The following is an 18,567-nucleotide window of genomic DNA, read 5'->3' as shown; positions in this document are numbered from 1 at the left end:
CTCATTCATGTGTGCAAATGAATGTCAATGAGTTCCATATGTTGTTCAACGTCATTTTTTCGGCCATCTATTTACAGTCTGTGAAACAATGCTTTATCAACCATGATCCTCTTGGAATAATGAGGCTATAAATAGTCCTCTCCTTGACAGCTGACCAATGTTGCAATAGTGCAACAGTGGATCAAAAAGATTCACTTGGAGTGGATGAGGAAAGGTTTGACCTCATGAGCCATTTTCCTGTTCCATGTAGCCTATATATGGTGTTAAAGACCCCAGTGAAATTCAATTTGGACTGTTGTGGCTTTCATTCAACATCTATTAACTCTGAGGTCATTGATATTCTAGTGCACTCCTAAAAGTTAACAAAATTAACCTTTACAGAAATACGCATTAAGCACGTCACAGCAAGTTTGAATAAGCAGAATCGCAGAATGAGATATTTGAAAGCAACCGCAGAGGGGAAGATTATGAATGAATAACAATTAAAATTTTGGTCTGTTCCTCACACAAAGATATCTAATGCCTTCAGAAGACTTGGAATATAGTGCTCGAGTCATACAGTATGAACTACTTGATTATACTTACTTCCTTCTTGATACTTGATGATACGTATGATACTTTTAGGTGCCCAGGTCACTATATGTTTTCATATAGTAGAAAATAGCTGTATCAACATTCTGTTGTGTCCTCTGTGTTAAATGGGGGGTGCTTGATGATCAAAAAGATAAGAGTGTTGTTCATGCTGGGAGATGAGACATGAAGAACTGAGTAAATTATGACAGAAATGTCATGTTTGGGCTATTTCTTTAGGTGAAATTATCAGGAAGCATTGATATACATACAAAAGCCCTATTCCCAGTGTTAGTTAAAGGTTAGGTATTTATTCATGTTTGAAACAAGCTTAGGCAGACACACAGAATCAACTTAGAAAGTAAGAGTTTCACAAACAGAGAAAGAGAAGAAAAAGAAAAAGTGCAGATCTGTGCTTTTTACTCATTCAGAGCTTGATATTTTCTAAGATGCGTCCTTTTGGACAGATTCACTAACATACACATGAACACCTACTGACAGATGATTAATCAGAAGCAGAATGACAGTCTGAAAAACACTGTGGGCAGCACATTTCACCAGCTTTATCATAAATAGTCTTGAAAGTCTTTAAGTATCTACTCTAAGGCATGAGTTCTCAACTGGTGGGTCGTGTCCCAAAATAGATCATAGGTCTGTTTTAATAGGGTTACAGACAGCAGGAAAAAACAATGCTTAATGCACATAATAAAATAGAACTAATCATATAAGTAGTTAGGATAGCAAAATAAATCGAATTTTAAACTATAGACTATTAGACTATTAAAATAAAATATGACCCAGATGCATTAAATGCATTTACAAAATTGTCGGTTCTCCTATTCAGCTATACTTCTGTATGATAAAAGATGTTGGTACTGTGTTGTAAACATGCACTGCTTTATGACACCCAGGAGTGCAGGCTCAGGATGGACAGGCAGAAAAGCAGAGGAAGTACAGATGAGCGTTACAGTGCGTCAATCTAAGCGACCAGATTTGCTGGTTCATCTTCTTCCCTGACCACAGGAAGTTGTCCACTCCCATGAGCCTGAACCTGTTCAGAGACTGTCTGCAGTGCAGAGGTTTCTGCAAGAGCTGAGTAAACGCAAGAGAGATGTGAAGAGAAAGGGAAGAATACAGTTTAGCAGAAGAAAAGGATCAATAGCATTGGGAAAAGACAGATCAGATCTAACACTGCAGTAGAAACAAAAGATTTGAGCTAAATTGCAGAAAAATATGAAAGATATAAAAGCGAGTGGAAGGAAAATTTAATTTAATAGAATATAAATTTAATAGAATATGAATGGAATTTAAACCAACCCATTTGTTAATGTTGTACGATTTATGTTGTTTTTGTTTTAATTGATATTATCATATGTGTGTAAGTGCACATTGCATATAGAATTTTTTATTTACAATTACAATCAACTCAAGTAATTAAGGATGGAAGTAAAGAAAGAAAGAAAGAAGGGAGAAAGAAAGATGTAAAGAAAGAAAGAAAGAAAGGAAGGAGACAGAAGGAAAAAAGAAAGACAGAAAGAAGGAAGGAATAAAGAAAGAAAGAAAGGGAGACAGAAGGAAAAAAGAAAGACAGAAAGAAGGAAGGAATAAAGAAAGAAAGAAAGAAATAACGTAGAAAGAGAGAAAGAATAAAGATGTAAAGAAAGAAAGAAAGGAAGGAAGGAAGGAAGGAAGGAAACAAAAGAAAGAAAGAAGGAATAAAGATAGAAAGAATAAAGTAGTAAAGAAAGAAAGAATGAAAGAAAAGAATGGAGGAAGAAAGAAAGAAAGAAAGGAAGGAAGGAGACAGAAGGAAAAAAGACAGAAAGGAAGGAAGGAATAAATAAAGAAAGAAATAACGTAGAAAGAGAGAAAGAATAAAGATGAAAAGAAAGAAAGAAAGAAAGGAAGGAAGGAAGGAAACAAAAGAAAGAAAGAAAGAAAGAAAGAAAGAAAGAAGGGAGAAGGAAGAAAGAAAGAAGGAATAAAGATAGAAAGAATAAAGTAGTAAAGAAAGAAAGAATGAAAGAAAAGAATGGAGGAAGAAAGAAAGAAAGAAAGAAAGAAAGAAAGAAAGAAAGAAGGAAGGAATAAAGAAAGAAAGAATGAAAGCAGGAATGAAGAAAGGAAGGAAAGAAAGAAGGAAAGAAACAAAAGAAAGAAAGAAAGAATGAATAAAGAAGTAAAGAAAGGAAGGAGGGAAGGAAGGAAGGAAAGAAAGAAAAAAGAAAGAAAGAAAAGAATGAAAGAAAATAATGAAGAAGAAAGAAAGAAAGAAAGAAGGGAAAAGACAGAAAGAAATAAAGAAGGAAGGACTGAATAAAAAAGTAAAGAAAGAAAGAAAGGAAAGGATGGAAAGAAACAAAAGAAAGAAGAAAAGAAAGAAAGAAACAGGGAAGGAAGGAGACAGAAGGAAAAAAGAAAGACAGAAAGAAAAAAGGAATAAAGAAAGAATAAAGAAAGAAAGGAAGGAAAGAAACAAAAGAAAGAAAGAAGGAAAAGGAAGAAAGAAAGAATAAAGAAGCAAAGAAAGGAAGGAAGAAAGAAGACAGAAGTCTGTCAGAGAGTCAGAGTCAAAGTCAGAGAGAAGGATAGATAGATAGATAGAAAGAAAGAAAGAAAGAAAGAAAGAAAGAAAGAAAGAAAAAAGAAAGAAAGGAATAAAGAAAGACAGAAAGAAAGGATGAAAGAAAGGAGAAGAAATAAAGAAGTAAAGAAAGAAAGGATGAAAGAAAGAAAAAGAAATAAAGAAAGAAGGGAGAAAGAAGGAAAGAAGTAAAGAAAGAAAGAAAGAAAGAAGGGAGAAAGGAAGGAAAAAAGAAGACAGATGGAAAAAAGAAAGACAGAAAGAAGGAAAAAAGAAAGAAAGAAAGAAGGGAGAAGGAAGGAATAAAGAAGTAAAGAAAGAAGGAAGAAAGGAAAGAAAGAAGGGAGAAAGAAGGAAAGAAGTAAAGAAAGAAGGGAGAAAGGAAGAAAGAAAGAAAGAAAGAAGACAGAAGGAAAAAAGAAAGTCAGAGAGAAGGAAAGAATAAAGATAGAAAGGAAAGATCAAAAGAATTAAAGAAAGAAAGAAAGAAAGAAAGAAAGAAAAGAATGGAGGAAGAAAGAAAGAAAGAAAGAAAAAGAAAGGAATGGAGGAAGAAAGAAAGAAAGAATGGAATGGAGGAGGAAGAAAGAAAGAAAGAAAGGAGACAGAAGGAAAAAAGAAAGACAGAAAGAAGGAAGAAATAAAGAAATAAGGGAGAAAGAATAAAGAAGTAAAGAAAGAAAGGAAGGAAAGAAGGAAAGAAAGAAAGAAAGAAAAGAAAGACAGAAAGAAAGAAAGAAAGAAAGAAGGAATAAAGAAAGAAAGAATGAAAGCAGGAATGAAGAAAGGAAGGAAAGAAAGAAGGAAAGAAACAAAAGAAAGAAAGAAAGAATGAATAAAGAAGTAAAGAAAGGAAGGAGGGAAGGAAGGAAGGAAAGAAAGAAAAAAGAAAGAAAGAAAGAAAGAAGGGAAAGGACAGAAAGAAATAAAGAAGGAAGGACTGAATAAAAAAGTAAAGAAAGAAAGAAAGGAAAGGATGGAAAGAAACAAAAGAAAGAAGAAAAGAAAGAAAGAAACAGGGAAGGAAGGAGACAGAAGGAAAAAAGAAAGACAGAAAGAAAAAAGGAATAAAGAAAGAAAGAAAGAAGGACTGAATAAAGAAGTAAAGAAAGAAAGGATGGAAAGAAACAAAAGAAAGAAGAAAAGAAAGAAAGAAAGAGGGAAGGAAGAAAGGAAGGAGACAGAAGGAAAAACAAAAGACAGAAAGAAGGAATAAATAATGAAAAAAGAGAGAAGGAAAGAGAGTAGGAAGAAGAAAAGAAAGGAAGAAAATAAGTCAGTATCAGTACAGTATTTGATTTGCCACATGTAATTAGATTTTTCTGTATGATTTGTGTTTTGTAGTTTGTTTTTTACAATGTTACAATAATATGTTTTAAATTTATTGTGTAAAGAATGTTCTTTTTTTCATTAGTTAGTTTTTTGTTGATCAAATGAATAAATAAATAAATGAATAAATAAATAAAATTATTGTAAAGTGAGATGCCACAAATGTATTAACAACATCTAAACAATAATCAGTCTCGGCCTCAAACTCGCAGCTCTTCCCCTTCAGCCTCCCTTCCACCAGCTGTTAATGAGGATCTCGTTATATAAAAAACATCTCATAAGATCTCTTAGATAAAAACATGTTACTTGTTACAGAGTGTTATTAATAAAAAAGACCAAAACAAAAGACAAAGACAAATGAGATGGCCACAAATGAGACAATAACAGTGTGAGTTTTCTGAGAACTGAAAGAACAAACAACGTATGTGTCCCTTACCTCCCGGCACATCTGTGAGCTCGTTCAGGGGGGGCACAGTCTCCAGTGTGTTGGCATACGTTTTAGCAGCAAGTCTTTGTGCGTGCCGAGCCTCGATCTCTTTTTTCGTCCTGGGAATTCGGCATTTGAAGATGCAGCACAGTGTTATTACTGTGAAATGAGGGAGAGGGCTTTTAAATCTTTGAAAGGAAGATGTCCTTCACAACAGACAGCATCATGGGAGCACCTCAAATCCCTTTGTAAATTCTGTAAATGACATTTTGCTCTGGTGGAATATCATTTAAGGTGAATCGGAATGGCAAATATTAAAAATGTCCAAATTGAATGCATAATTTGCCATCTTTAAGGTGAAGTGTGTAATGTTTCATGTTCAAATATTTTCTCATAGAACAGCTTAATACTCTTTGCAGAGACAAGTATACTGTTTTGCAAAGGAAAACACAGTACTGTAACTACACATTTTATCACAGTTGACTAATGACCTATTTCGTGTCCCTTTAGTCTATAATCTGTCCTTTGACAGATGGGTTTGGATCAAATATATGATTAGATAAAGAGTATAAAACGTCATGGTTACTTGTGTAACCTCCGTTCCCTGATGGAGTGCCCGAGACACCTCTGGTCTTTGATAAAAGGCCAATGAAAATTGGCGAGTGGTATTTGCATGCCACTCCCCCGGACATACGGGTATAAAAGGAGCTGGTATGCAACCACTCATTCAGGTTTTATGCTGAGGAGCCGATATAAGGTCCGGCCATTTCAGTGGGTAGTTCAGCGTTGTGGCAGGAGGGACACAAAGTCTCGTTCCCTCCATCAGGGAACGGAGATTACACAAGTAACCATGACATTCCCTATCTGTCACACACTTGACGTTGTTTCGATGTAGTGACACTAGGGGTCCCTATACGAAACGCCACAATTGGCTGAACTGTGTTACGTGAACTGGCGGTGTGTGGTGGGCAGACTACTCTGTGCCTCATAGCCAGCACACCAGGTCAACATGTAACCTCCCCCAACATAGTTATGAGTGTCGAACGGCCCTTTATAATTAATAATAATAATTTGTCCCCTTTGGGGACAAGTCGACTACCCAAGAGATAGAGACAGGCTTAACCCAGTCATTGCCTCTTTTCCCCTTCTCTTTTTCCACTCCCTAAAAAAGAAGGGGGATTATCTGACTGGGCCGCCAGGTCTAGTCGGGGGGTGTCCCTCCCAAGGGGAAGACACCGTGGAGACCACACCTTGCCCAAAGAGAGGGGGGGATATTTAAGTGGAAGAATGCGTCACATGATCTTTCCAACTATGTGGAGAGTATTCAAGGTAGATCCTACCCAACGGGGGAGGAGTTACTACAAACATGGAGACTGGGGCAGAGGGGCTCTGCCCAATGAAGATGCAGTTTGCCAACAGGGAAACGAATTAGCGAAAGATATATATCACATGGGATTAGCCTTACAGGGAACCGCCACATGCGGAGCACCTACCCCAGAACAGGACTCTTAGTTAGCACGTGTACTAGGCCGGCAGCGAGTCTCTCAGAAAACTCGACTGCCACAGGGCTCGGAGGAAGTCAACCAGGGAACAAAGTTTGTGAACACTACTGGGAATTAATGGCGCACATCTTCAGCTCAAAAGGAGGTGCAAAACTATGTGCAAGCGATACACCCGGCCGGCTATCCCGGGCTTATCCGCTTGTATTGTGTGCCACTAACTGGGACGAAACCGGTTCCACCAGGAGGTTGTAGAACCTTGCAAAGGTGTTGGGTGTTGCCCAGGAAGCCGCTACACCCCTGGTAGAATGGGCTCGTAGCCCTACCGGGGGTGGCATGTCCTGGGCGTGATATACCATAGTTATGGCGTCAATGAGCCAGTGGGCGATCCTCTGCTTGGAGACAGCACTTCCTTTCCGCTGTGCACCAAAGCAGACAAAGAGCTGCTCAGAGATCCTAAAGCTCTGCGTACTATCCAAATAGATGCGTAAAGCACGCACCGCACACAGCAACGACAGGGCTGGATCTGCCTCCTCCTTGGGCAGTGCTTGCAGGTTCACCACCTGGTCCCTAAAAGGGGTGGTGGGAACCTTGGGCACATAGCTCAGTTGGGGTCTCAGGATCACGTGAGAGTAACCCGGACCGAACTCCAGGCACATTTCGCTGACAGAGAATGCTTGCAGGTCACCTACCCTCTTGATGGAAGTGAGCGCAGTCAGGAAGGCAGTCTTCAAGGAGAGTGCCTTAAGCTCAGTTGACTGCAAAGGCATCAATATTGGTTCGCTGCGGTAGATCTGATGGACGCTTACTTCCACGTCTCGATCCTTCCTCGACACAGACCCTTCCTGCGGTTTGCATTCGAGGGTCAGGCGTATCAGTACAAAGTCCTCCCTTTCGGCCTGTCCCTGTCTCCTCATGTCTTCACGAAGGTCACAGAGGCTGCCCTTGCCCCGTTAAGGCAGGTGGGCATTCGCATTCTCAACTATCTCGACGACTGGCTAATCTTAGCTCACTCTCGAGACATGTTGTGCGCACACAGGGACTTGGTGCTCTCACACCTCAGCCAACTAGGGCTTCGGGTCAACTGGGAAAAGAGCAAGCTCCTCCCGGTTCAGAGCATCTCTTTTCTCGGTTTGGAGCTGGACTCAGTCTGAGCGCGCCCAGTCGGTGCTGGCCTGTTTGAAGGCATTCAAACAGAAAACAACGGTTCCACTGAAACTTTTTCAGAGGCTCCTGGGGCATATGGCATCCTCAGCGGTAGCCACCCCGCTCGGGTTGATGCATATGACACCGCTTCAGCACTGGCTTCAGAGTCGAATCCCGAGATGGGCATGGCGCCACGGGACACATCACGTGGTCATCATGCCGGTCTGTCACCGTCTTTTCAGTCGTTTCTACGGGCAGGTGTTCCTCTAGAACTGGTCTTCGGGCGTGTCGTGGTCACGACAGACGCCTCCAAAACGGGCTGGATTGCTGTTTGCAATGGCACACCGCCGGCCTGTGGAGGGGAACGCGACCGCAATGTTGCCATGGTTGCCATTCTCGCAATGAGAACATGAACCATCCACAAACGAAGCCTCCGTGTGGGTCGTGCCCAGACACGAAAGACAGCAATCATGACTATCCGAAGTTGAGAGATAATGACCGCAACCAGGAATAACACACAATCGGAAAGGCATTTTTTAAAAAGACGCGTCTTAAAAAGATGTTCTGTGTGTGCCGCTCTTTCAGAAAATATACTCTCTTTGTTTTCTGCCGAAGCGCCCAGGGGCATTCTCTGCAGTGCACCAGTGCAGAGGAGGGAGAAGCCGCTGAAATGCACTGTCAGATCCAGCAGAAGTGAATGAACAGTAGAATTCAGCTCAGTGAGCATGACGTTCGGCTCCAAAGAGAAAATCTGAATGAGTGGTTGCATACCAGCTACTTTTATATCCGTATGTCCGGGGGAGTGGCATGCAAATACCACTCGCCAATTTTCATTGGCCTTTTATCAAAGACCAGAGGTGTCTCGGGCTCCCAAGAGTGACCCCTAGTGTCACTACATCGACACAACGTAGAGTGAGTGACAGATAGGGAAATTTAGCTACAGAATCCACATAACTACAGAAACTACTGTAACTCGCATGCCATTTTACTTACGTACATAAAATATTCTAATATATATGTTCTGTACAGTACAAAGACCTACAAATAATAATGAGATCCACCTCTTGTCAAATATCATGCTTGACCTCTTAATATTTCACATTACGGAAGCCATTTTGCTCTACGGAATGCCATTTCATGTGGATTTATGATAACGTAAGATAAACTTAAGATAAAGTAAGATAAACATTTATGTTGACGTCATCTAAAATCTTTTATACACTTACTAATTGCTAAGACGAACATGGAGAAAATGCCCACAACCTGCCATAATCGTAGACCCCAAAACACCACTGTTTCTGAGGTGACTGGGTCTGGTTTTTTTGGAGGATCTGTTGGCAGGAGCTGTAGAGATAAAAGAAAAATAATTGTTATCACACAGCACTTTGCCAACAGCAGCAGTGTAACTACCAGTGTGGTCACAGGGGTAAGAGATTCAGAAACTTTTGAAAGCCTTTTAATTGCCTGCAGTGCATTTTTAGATATTAAAAAGTAGGAGAAAAGTGAAAGTTAGAGGCAGTCTATAAAAAATTAGATTCTAACCTAGCATCCAGTTAACTTTTATGACAAGCTGGAGATCATGCACCAACATGAGTGATAAGAAGTAGCATTTGAGTGAAGATTTGTCATTTTTGATTGAATAATACAACAGATACTTTTCATTTGTAGGATTGATGGAAGGTTGGGCCGAGTATTGGGTCAGAGTGTTGATGTGTTGTCCAAGTTCTTCTGCACTACCAGGTTTCTAGCCTGTAGCTAGTGATGGTCCACTCCACACCTCATGTGGTCTTCATTTGAAGTCTGCACTCCTGAACTCATATACAAGTAGAGCTTTCCCTTTTGGTACCACCTACACTCACTTTAGTTTTTCCCAAACCTGAAGGTCTTCTTCTGTTCAACAAGTCCTTCAGGTTCTTGTGATCCAAAGTTTTTTGTTGAGGAACTGACTTTATGGGACCTGTATTGTCCACACACTGTCAATTTCTTCAACAGTTGACTCCAAGAAGATCCCCCAGTCTCTCACCTCCAAGACATCCTGTCTCCTTTGACCAGTTCCTCATAGTTGGTGGTGACAGGCTGCTTTTAAGATGACTGTCTTGTACTGTATGTTGGGATGTCATGTAACAAGCTGTGATCAGATTTGCCCAGCGGTAGCAAAAGAGTTAGATGCCCTTTTGACACTGCCATATAACAAGTCCAGAGTGCTGTTTTCTTCAGTATTGCAACCACAAACTAATTTACATTAGTAAGGGTGGACAGTAATACATGAATACATAGGTGATTGATGCATTTGAGTGATTTGTGGTGAATCTACTGACAAGAACATACATTGCCTCCGGTGTCTGCTCAGGCCAGAGTGAACATGAAGCTTCCAATAGCATGTGGAAACTCAGCAGCAAGCATCCAGCAATACAGCCATAGTTCAGCAGTGAACTGCTCTATATTTGGGTCAAAAACTGTGCTACGGTATGTCCACTCCACAACTCAGTAGGTGGTTTTCTTTTTAAGTCTGCACTCTTATACATGTAGAGTCTTCTCTTATAACTCTCTCTTTTTTCTGCACTCACGTGAGTTTTTTTCTGTTCCTTCATGCCCTCGTTTTTTTTATTTATTTTTTTTTATTTTTTTAGAGGAAACAGCACCCTGTCTTCATGGGAACTGTTTCGTCCATTTAAAATAGAAACAATGACTCGTTTACACCTGGTATTAACATCCATTTTAGGTGATCCATTTGAAACGGAATGATGCTAAATACAAGTGTAAACGTGGTCCAAAACTTTTTGAGATTCGTACATTTCCACCACATTTGGAGGTAGTCGAAAACACTTTGGACAACATTGTGTTTGTAGAATATGTGAAGGACCGCCAACTCACTTGTCAGTCAACCATTGCAATACATCAAGAGTTTTTGGAAAGTGTATACAAATTTTCAAATATCAAATTTACAGTACAGTATAATGCAGTAATACAGTATAGATGCAGGGTTTAGAACCACTGGATTAATGTGCATTCTTGTATTACTGTGGCAGGAACAAACCTCAGTCCTCAAGGGGGCGATAGGGGCAACTTCAAATGTCTGTGCCATTAAACTGGATGTGGAATTACTCTGGTAAGTTGCTATAAATATACAGTTTTTCAGTCATGACAACTCTCAGAATGATTTAGCATGTTAATGTGGGTATGACATATTCATAGGATTTTTGTCTTGGTGGATTAGATCTGCTATACTGCTGCTGCAGTGCAAATACGAAGACTTGCTTCTGCTACAACATACACAGACATGCTTAGTTAAGCATGTGGACATGATGATGCTGCTGCTGCTCAATTAGACAAAACACAAGAAATGCTGCATCGAGCATGTAGGACATGCTGCTGTACAATTAGAAATACATACTGTACAATTCCCATGTAGCAGATCTAGACATATGGAGCTTGGAAGGTGGAGGGTTTCAGAGAAAAACTCTAGCAGGGTGCTGCAGTGATACTGGCTTATCTGCAAAACTGAGCAATTTAATTGTTAGAGTATAGCCCTATTTGGACAGGACTAGTTTTCCCTGAGGAGGTTAGGGCAATTGTGTTTCACAAGCCCTATTTGGACGGTAATAATTTTACATGGGGACGTGAAGTAATTCCAGCATTTACAGTGGGTAGTCAGTGATTTTATTGCCGTCCGAATCCGAAATGTCGGTGTTTTTCTCCCACCTCCCGTGAGAAAATTAATTTACCTACTGTTTTTTGACAAACACCAAGGTCGTGTAGTAATTTAATTACCATCCGAATCCACATCTCTGAGTTTATAATCCAAAAAGAAAATCCTTTTTGACCACTGCTAAGTGCCGTACGCTTGCGCTGTGTGTGGTAACAGTTCTGGCGATAATGGACAGTTGTGAAAGTTGGAGGATTCTGTAACAGAAATTTTTTAAATAATTCACAATAATAAAATGATGTCGCTGCTCCACCACAGTGAGTGGGAACTCTTAAGTAGAAAGGAAAGAAAAACATGAGCCAGATCACGCAAACTTTTGAAATGGTCCATTATTATGGCAGCAATGTACTAAAATTGTAATATATCACATTTTAACGTAGAAATGTTTACTAAATACATTTTTACATAGTGCTTGCATGACTTATCATTTATACTGGTCGAGCAGTCCCAGAAAAGTTGCCGGGTTAATGTCTATCTTATTTAAAAGGTTTAATTTCCACTTCCACTTTTTAAACACTGACAGATAATTCCAAATTATGTCTGTCATTTTGATAGATAAAACATAAGAAAACCATTTTACCATAGCTCCTCAAATTTCATTTTAGCTATTATTACTGTCCTTGATATGTGCAGCTTCTATATCTCCTTGTGTGTGCATAGGAGAGAGCAGGCAAGCGACGCATCTGAGGTGATGCGGGTGACGATACATGCGTACCTCCATTGACAGATTTATGTGGCTGCATTGATAAACAGTCTTGTCCCTACAGTTTCTTGATTAGTTTAATTGCTCTTCGCAAGAATTTTGGCTTGCTCCGTATTTGAAAATGTACACTGTATATGTCCGCAGCACTTTGCCGCTCGGTTCCCCCATGCTTTAAAAATGTTATTTTCACTTTAGCATAATTCCAAACATATTTAAATGCAAATACAGAGGACAAAGTTTGTGGATTGATGAATTTTCCATATAACAAGCTAGGGCTGCCCCCGACCAAAGATTTTCCTAGTCGACTAGTAGTCATTAGTTTAAGCCATTAGTCAACTAGTCGCATGTTTATGATATTAATTTAATTACTTAAATATATATATATTGGGAGGCATCAGAAAATGGTTTGAATTCCAGGGCTGAGAAAGTATGTTATAAGTAACATTGTTAACTGTTCTACATTACAGAGAAATACTAAATCATAATAATATATATTATATATATTTAAAATATAAATTTTACAAGCGCACGCACGAAGCGAGAAACAGCAACACCGGCAAAAGCAGTAATGATTCTGAATGTGTCGGAAAAACCAGCAAGGAGACTGTCTGAACATTTTCATTTATAGAGAGAAATGCAGATTAGGGTTGTGCCGACAGACGATGATCTCGGGGATTGACGATGGTCAGTGATTGCCAATAGCTGATGTCTTTGACCATGTCAAGATGATATTTGGCTTGTTTTCCCATGTTTTAAATTATTTTTATTATTAGGCTATTATTATTATCAAATTAATATTACAAATACTTTGCTCGTAGAAACACAGACACACGCTTGAAGAAAAACTTTATTATATTATTAAGAACAGATGACAGAAAAGCCATCTATGCGCATGTATGACACGCTGTTTGTATGGAGGCGTGCAGTCTTGTGGAACACGCGTATGTAAAGGGTTCTCACTCTTTCTTTGTTTCAGTCTTCTGAACATTTTTATGCAAGAACAGTATCATCTGTGAGTGCTGCAAATTACCTCATACATCTCAGCTTAGGAGGTGCTTTGAGTTCAGTTCGCTTTATTTCCACAGAGCAGTTCATTGTGACCACAACTCTGCAGCCTGTAAAATAATACAAAATATATAAAATAATACAAAAACATGTTCACCCCGGACCGTGATTATTATCATCTTTATAATTATTATTTTTACATTTATAATTGTTTTTATGTCTTCATTTATGTAAGTAATTTTCCACCTGCATGTTTAGACGGACACTTGCCTGACGTTAAACGGAAAGGTGGTTACTTATAAATATATTATTCTTTTATCACTTCATTATTTATTTATTTGCTTTTTCGTTTTGTTTGGAGTGCAATTTGAATTTAGAAATGTATTTGATTTAAATTTTTTGTTTTTTAAATAAATGAATTTAATTTTCAATGCAAAATCACTAAAGCAAGAATATTCACCGATCCCTCAGCCCAGGGGTAATAAGATATTGCATATTATATATATATATATATATATATATATATATATATATATATATATATATATATATATATATATATATATCGTGAAGGAGGGAGCAAAAAAATTTTTTTTTTCAAAAGTATTTTCCAGGACAACAAAATACCCGAGAATGCACAGATGAAGTTCTTTGCCAGAGAGGTGTTGACAACTGTTGTAAAGTCATTTTTTAAATAGTTGAACAACACACATTTTAAATGCACTTTTTTTTTTTTTTTAGTTTCATTTGAACTTTTAGTTAAAATAAATAAAAAATAAAGTTCAATGTTTGAAATCATGGTGTCTTGCTTTATTGTGTAGGCTTAATCCTTACCCTGCTTAATACCAGTGGTAATACTGGTGTTCGTCAGTTTCCTGCAGAGTTTTTTTTATTTTTTTTTCTGCGACCAAGGCTATGTTCAGACTGCAGGCAAATCAGATTTTTTCTCAAATCAGATCTTTTCAGGCAGACTGTCCACATTATAAATTGCAAGTGATCAAATCAGATTTGTGCATTCAGACATAACCAATCTATCAAGCATGTGTTGCTTTAGTAACGACGTAGGCGTACCCACGTAACGATGCTTTCAAAACAGATGTGGGAAAAATGGAGGTGCATCATCTCGCTCTCCAAATAAGCACCCTGTCACATCGCGATGCAGAACTCCTCCGTCGCACAAGAAAAACTCAGCGATGGAGGAGACTGGTAAATATTGTGATGTTCCGTGCTGCAGTCACCGATTTTTGACGTCATCGTTGTGTGTCGCATTAAGAGTGACGCAAAAGACCATTTGAAATCCGATTTGAGCAGCTAGAGCATCTGGACTGAGACGCATCTGAAAAAATCAGATTTAAATCACATTTGAAACCACCTCCCGATGTGGTTTGAATCAGATTTGGAAAAATCAGATTTCATGTGTTTTTTTGCTGTCCAGACTATCAGAACTCATCTGGATACAATCTGGATATGCAAAAAATCTGATTTTTAGTGGCAGTCTGAACATAGCCCAAGACTCTTCTCATCGACTAACATTTGGTCGACTATCAGGGGGCAGCCCTATAACAAGCGCAACTGCAATCATGTGATCAACAAAAAGTCTCGCTTGTCCCACGTGATTTAATTGTCATCCGAACACACAAGTTTTATCACAGAGGAACCATGAAAATTTACTTTTACAGACATCACACTGAGAAACAGTTGTCGTCCGAATAGGGTTACAGAGGTATACTGCGCTTTTAATCCCGCCCATATCTGACGAGTCTGTTTTTTTCTCACACGACCTCTGTAAAATTCCAGAGCAAATTACCTACTGTTTTTTGGCTAAATCAAGGGTCCTCTTAGAAATCTAATCCCATCCGAATGCGAACGTCTATGAGTGCCAATACTGAATTTTCACAACTCTTCTCCTTATGTATTTAATGAACTACCATTAAGATTGTACTTATGCAAGCAAATCTTCTCCCTGCTGCCTGCCTTTCAATTTGGATGTAGATTTTTTGCCATCTGAAGAAAAAATAAGAAAATAAAATTAACAAGGAGAGCCAAATCACAGAAACTGCTAAGACTGGCCACTATAATGTCAGGTTAGATACTCACCTTAATTTCTCAATTATGTAATGTTATAATTATATAATTCACAGATCAGTATTGCTAATTCTTTGGGTTTCTTATAAGCAGCCACTTCTATAAACTCATGCTAATTTTAATTTAATAGGCTTTTTAAAATAATCTATTTATAATGTATAATTAATCAATTACAGTTAATCAATAAATTAAATAAGTAATTATTTAAAATGATTTTTTTAAATAATAAGTCATTTTAAATTTAAACTGATAGAGTTGAAAAGATACGTTAATTTTATCAATTAAATTATTTGTTCAACCTTCTATAATGCCTACATCTAGAAAACAGACACTCCCACCTCTGTAATAAACACAGATATCTTTAGTTCCATCCGAATCAGTACATTAAATCTCAAACTTCGGGTCATACTAATTTTAACTCAAACATCGTTTTGAAAACGAATCCCATTCGAACAGAGATAGTACACAAGCCATTACATGGCAAAGGACCTTTCAGCTTGCACCACGCGAGCCAATTGGCTTAACATATTGCATGTGAGTGAGCCGATTGGCTAACAGATAACAAGTTCAAAGAACCTATCAGCTTGGGCCATGTAGAGTTCCATGCATGAACTTTAGTCATTGACTTTAATTTACCATCTTAGACATAATCTCTTCTAACTGTTGCTCTGCCATGACAGGATTTGGCTTGAAAGAGTAAACTGTAGTGATGGGTCATTCAAGAACGACTGGTTCATTTTGAACGACTATTTTATATGACTTGCACAAACCAGTCTGATAGTCTCCGAGAGAGATTCATTCATTTGGTCGTGGCCGCGCATGCACAAAATCCATGATGGTGTTTCGTTCATTTGACACGGGACAGCCGCAAAGGCTCTGTAGGAAACAGAAAGTATTAGTTCACCTCCCGAGTCGGTCTTTGGATACAAGTATTTCGTACATTTTTTACGTGACAGCCGCATATGATTTGTACAGGAAACAAAATTTACTTCATACTCCTAACCTTCCTTAAAAAGCGGTAAGTTAGGTTTTATTTTTGTCCTTGCAGTTTATATGATGGTGAAAATCACATACATAAAGCAAGATGACTTAAATTCAAGCCCAGTCCTAAACTGTTTATAATGGATTTACAACTTTTATATTTTCTTCAAAAAAAATCATAAACTGCAAAAGCTATTAGAAAACCCCATATTTTTATTTACTTAAATATTAAATCAATTTAAATAAACTGTCATTTATTTTTCCCTCACGATTCCTCGACTTGTTGTATGATTTATGTCCTTCATCCTTATTGTGAACTGTAGACCCAAATCAAGTATGCCTTAAATAATTTCCCTTTGAATTTACTGATAGTCATATAAGACCATTTTACTTTAATGTTTACTTTGCAGACAATATCTTGTAAACACTTCTTGCATTAAATACATGAAAATAATTCATCATGACAATTCTTGTGATTTTAAAATGTAATTTATTTTCAAACTACATTTTGATAATGATACAAACATCTGCAACACAATGAACTGTAAGCTGTAAAGAAAAAAAATAACAAAAAAACAGTAATTGTTTCTCGCGAATGAATCGTTTGTCTTAGCTGTCATGTTGCAAATGAACAAAGTCTCAAATCCAAAGACCCATTCGTGAGGTGAACTAATCAGTTCTGTTTCCTGTACAGATCCTTTGGGTCCCTATGCGGCTGTCACATGAAAAATGAACAAAAGGCTCATACCTGAAGATCGAGTTGTGAGGTGAACTAGTCAATTCTGTTTCCTGTAGAGCCTGTGTGTCTGTGATTTGACAAATGACTTGAATAAAGATTCGTTCATTTTGCTGAACGAGATTTAAAGATCCAAGTCAGTAAAATGATTGATCTTCCCATCACTAGAAAACTCACCACAAAAGCAGACAGTTCACACTAATCTCTCTATAGTGCCCCTTGTGGCAACGCTGAGAATGCAGTGCGTACTTGCATTGTGTTATGAATTGCGATCTGAAACATTTTGGAATGCAACTACACACAAAATCAAGTTTGTGCAACTGTAAGCGATTGCGTTATAGAGTTATAGATAGAGTATTTTTCGGAATTAACTTTTCAATCTGTTCCTCACACAGTGTTATTTTATGACATCTAAAAAAAAAATTATCATAGTGCATTACTTGTAAAGTGATACATTTGAATGTTTACACTATAAAACCAACTACTTTTACAAGTTTGTTCGGTGATAATCAAATTGCGTAGTAGCTCATCTGATAGAGCTTTGCAAAGAAATGGAGTACGAGTCCTGAAGAACACGAAAGTGTCAAAGAAGCATCACAAAATGACGTGGTTGCTTTAGTAATTTTTTTTTTTTTATGTCACATTTGCTTTTATGACACTATCGTCTGGATTTAAGTTTATGGTAGAGCAGTAGGTTTTCTTGATTTAAAACTCAGTATAGCATTAACCTTAAAACCATCGTCTGTTTGGGAGAACATTTAACTTGCTTTTAGCACCACGTAGTAAACATTTAAGAACTTCTGCAGTACGTGTCACAGTGTGAACCCCATTTGTCATCTTTCTGTGTCTTTTCTAATTTTGAAATGTTCCGGGACTCTTAGTTTGAAATTTATTTTTGTCTTCCTCGTCAAGCCTGTGTTCCTGATTTCATCCCTCCTTGTTTCCAGCTGTCTCTCGTTTAGTTATTAGTTTTCATGTGTATATATAGCCCTCATGTTTCCCATAGTCTTCGTTGGTTCTTGTTTGTTTGTTTGTCTGCTGTTATGTTTTGTTTTCCTTTTGCTTAAGTGTTTTCATCTTCATTACATCTTCTTCTTCTGAGTTAATAAATACTGCGTTTGGATTCACGCCTCTCGCCTCATTCTTCCAAACAGAGTGACAGAAGAACCAGCCTTACATAATGAATCCAGCAGCTTTGTTTCTTCAGTTGAGCCAGGTGGATTTACCCATTAGAGAATACTCACTTCGCTTCTGTGCCATTGCTAACCTCACAGATTTCGCAGACCCCCATCTCAAATCGATTTATTGGATTGGACTAAATTTTTATTGTAATACGAAGCTGCATTAGATGGGGAATCTCACATGGAGGGAATATGTGAGGGCAGCACTGGAGATGCATGCCCCTTCATAGCAAGATAAGGCTTCTCCACTCCCTACTCCACTCACAGCTCCGGTGGTCCAGGAGACCCTCTTGACAGAGACCGTTCCCCTGCCACTGCCTGCCATGGTCAACAAACCAATGCCCACGCCTGCCACGGTCAACGAGCCAACGCCCATGCCTGCTACGGTCAATGAGCCAATGCCCATGCCTACCACGGTCAACGAGCCAACATCCATGCCTGCCATGGTCAATGAGCTATTTCCTGAAGCTGTGTTCATCCCAGAGCCAGCGTTTGAAGCCTTGTCCATCCCAGAGCCAGCATTTGAAGCCTTGTCCGTCCCAGAGCTAGCGTTTGAAGCCTCGTCCATTCCAGAGCTAGCCTTGCAGGCCTCGTCCGTCCCAGAGCCAGTGTTTG

At 38.4% G+C, this 18,567-nt stretch overlaps 1 protein-coding gene across 1 annotated transcript in view; it reads right to left on the bottom strand.

Annotated features, from left to right (window-relative positions):
* Positions 1–1,104: 1,104 nt before the first annotated feature.
* Positions 1,105–18,567, bottom strand: part of LOC127441972 (uncharacterized) — a 34,956-nt gene continuing 17,493 nt past the window's right edge. The window contains exons 2-4 of the mRNA XM_051699583.1: positions 8,782–8,899; positions 4,920–5,069; positions 1,105–1,662 (exon numbers count right to left, since the gene is read on the bottom strand). Of these exons, the coding sequence (XP_051555543.1) occupies positions 1,550–1,662; positions 4,920–5,069; positions 8,782–8,899 (381 nt within the window). The 3' untranslated portion in view covers positions 1,105–1,549. The remainder of the gene's footprint in view (positions 1,663–4,919; positions 5,070–8,781; positions 8,900–18,567) is intronic.

Source organism: Myxocyprinus asiaticus, chromosome 6 (genome assembly GCF_019703515.2).
Source record: "Myxocyprinus asiaticus isolate MX2 ecotype Aquarium Trade chromosome 6, UBuf_Myxa_2, whole genome shotgun sequence".
In the NCBI taxonomy this organism is placed as follows: domain Eukaryota; kingdom Metazoa; phylum Chordata; class Actinopteri; order Cypriniformes; family Catostomidae; genus Myxocyprinus; species Myxocyprinus asiaticus.
The sequence above is the reverse complement of the archived record's forward strand: the minus strand, read 5'-3'. Positions and strand labels throughout refer to the sequence as shown.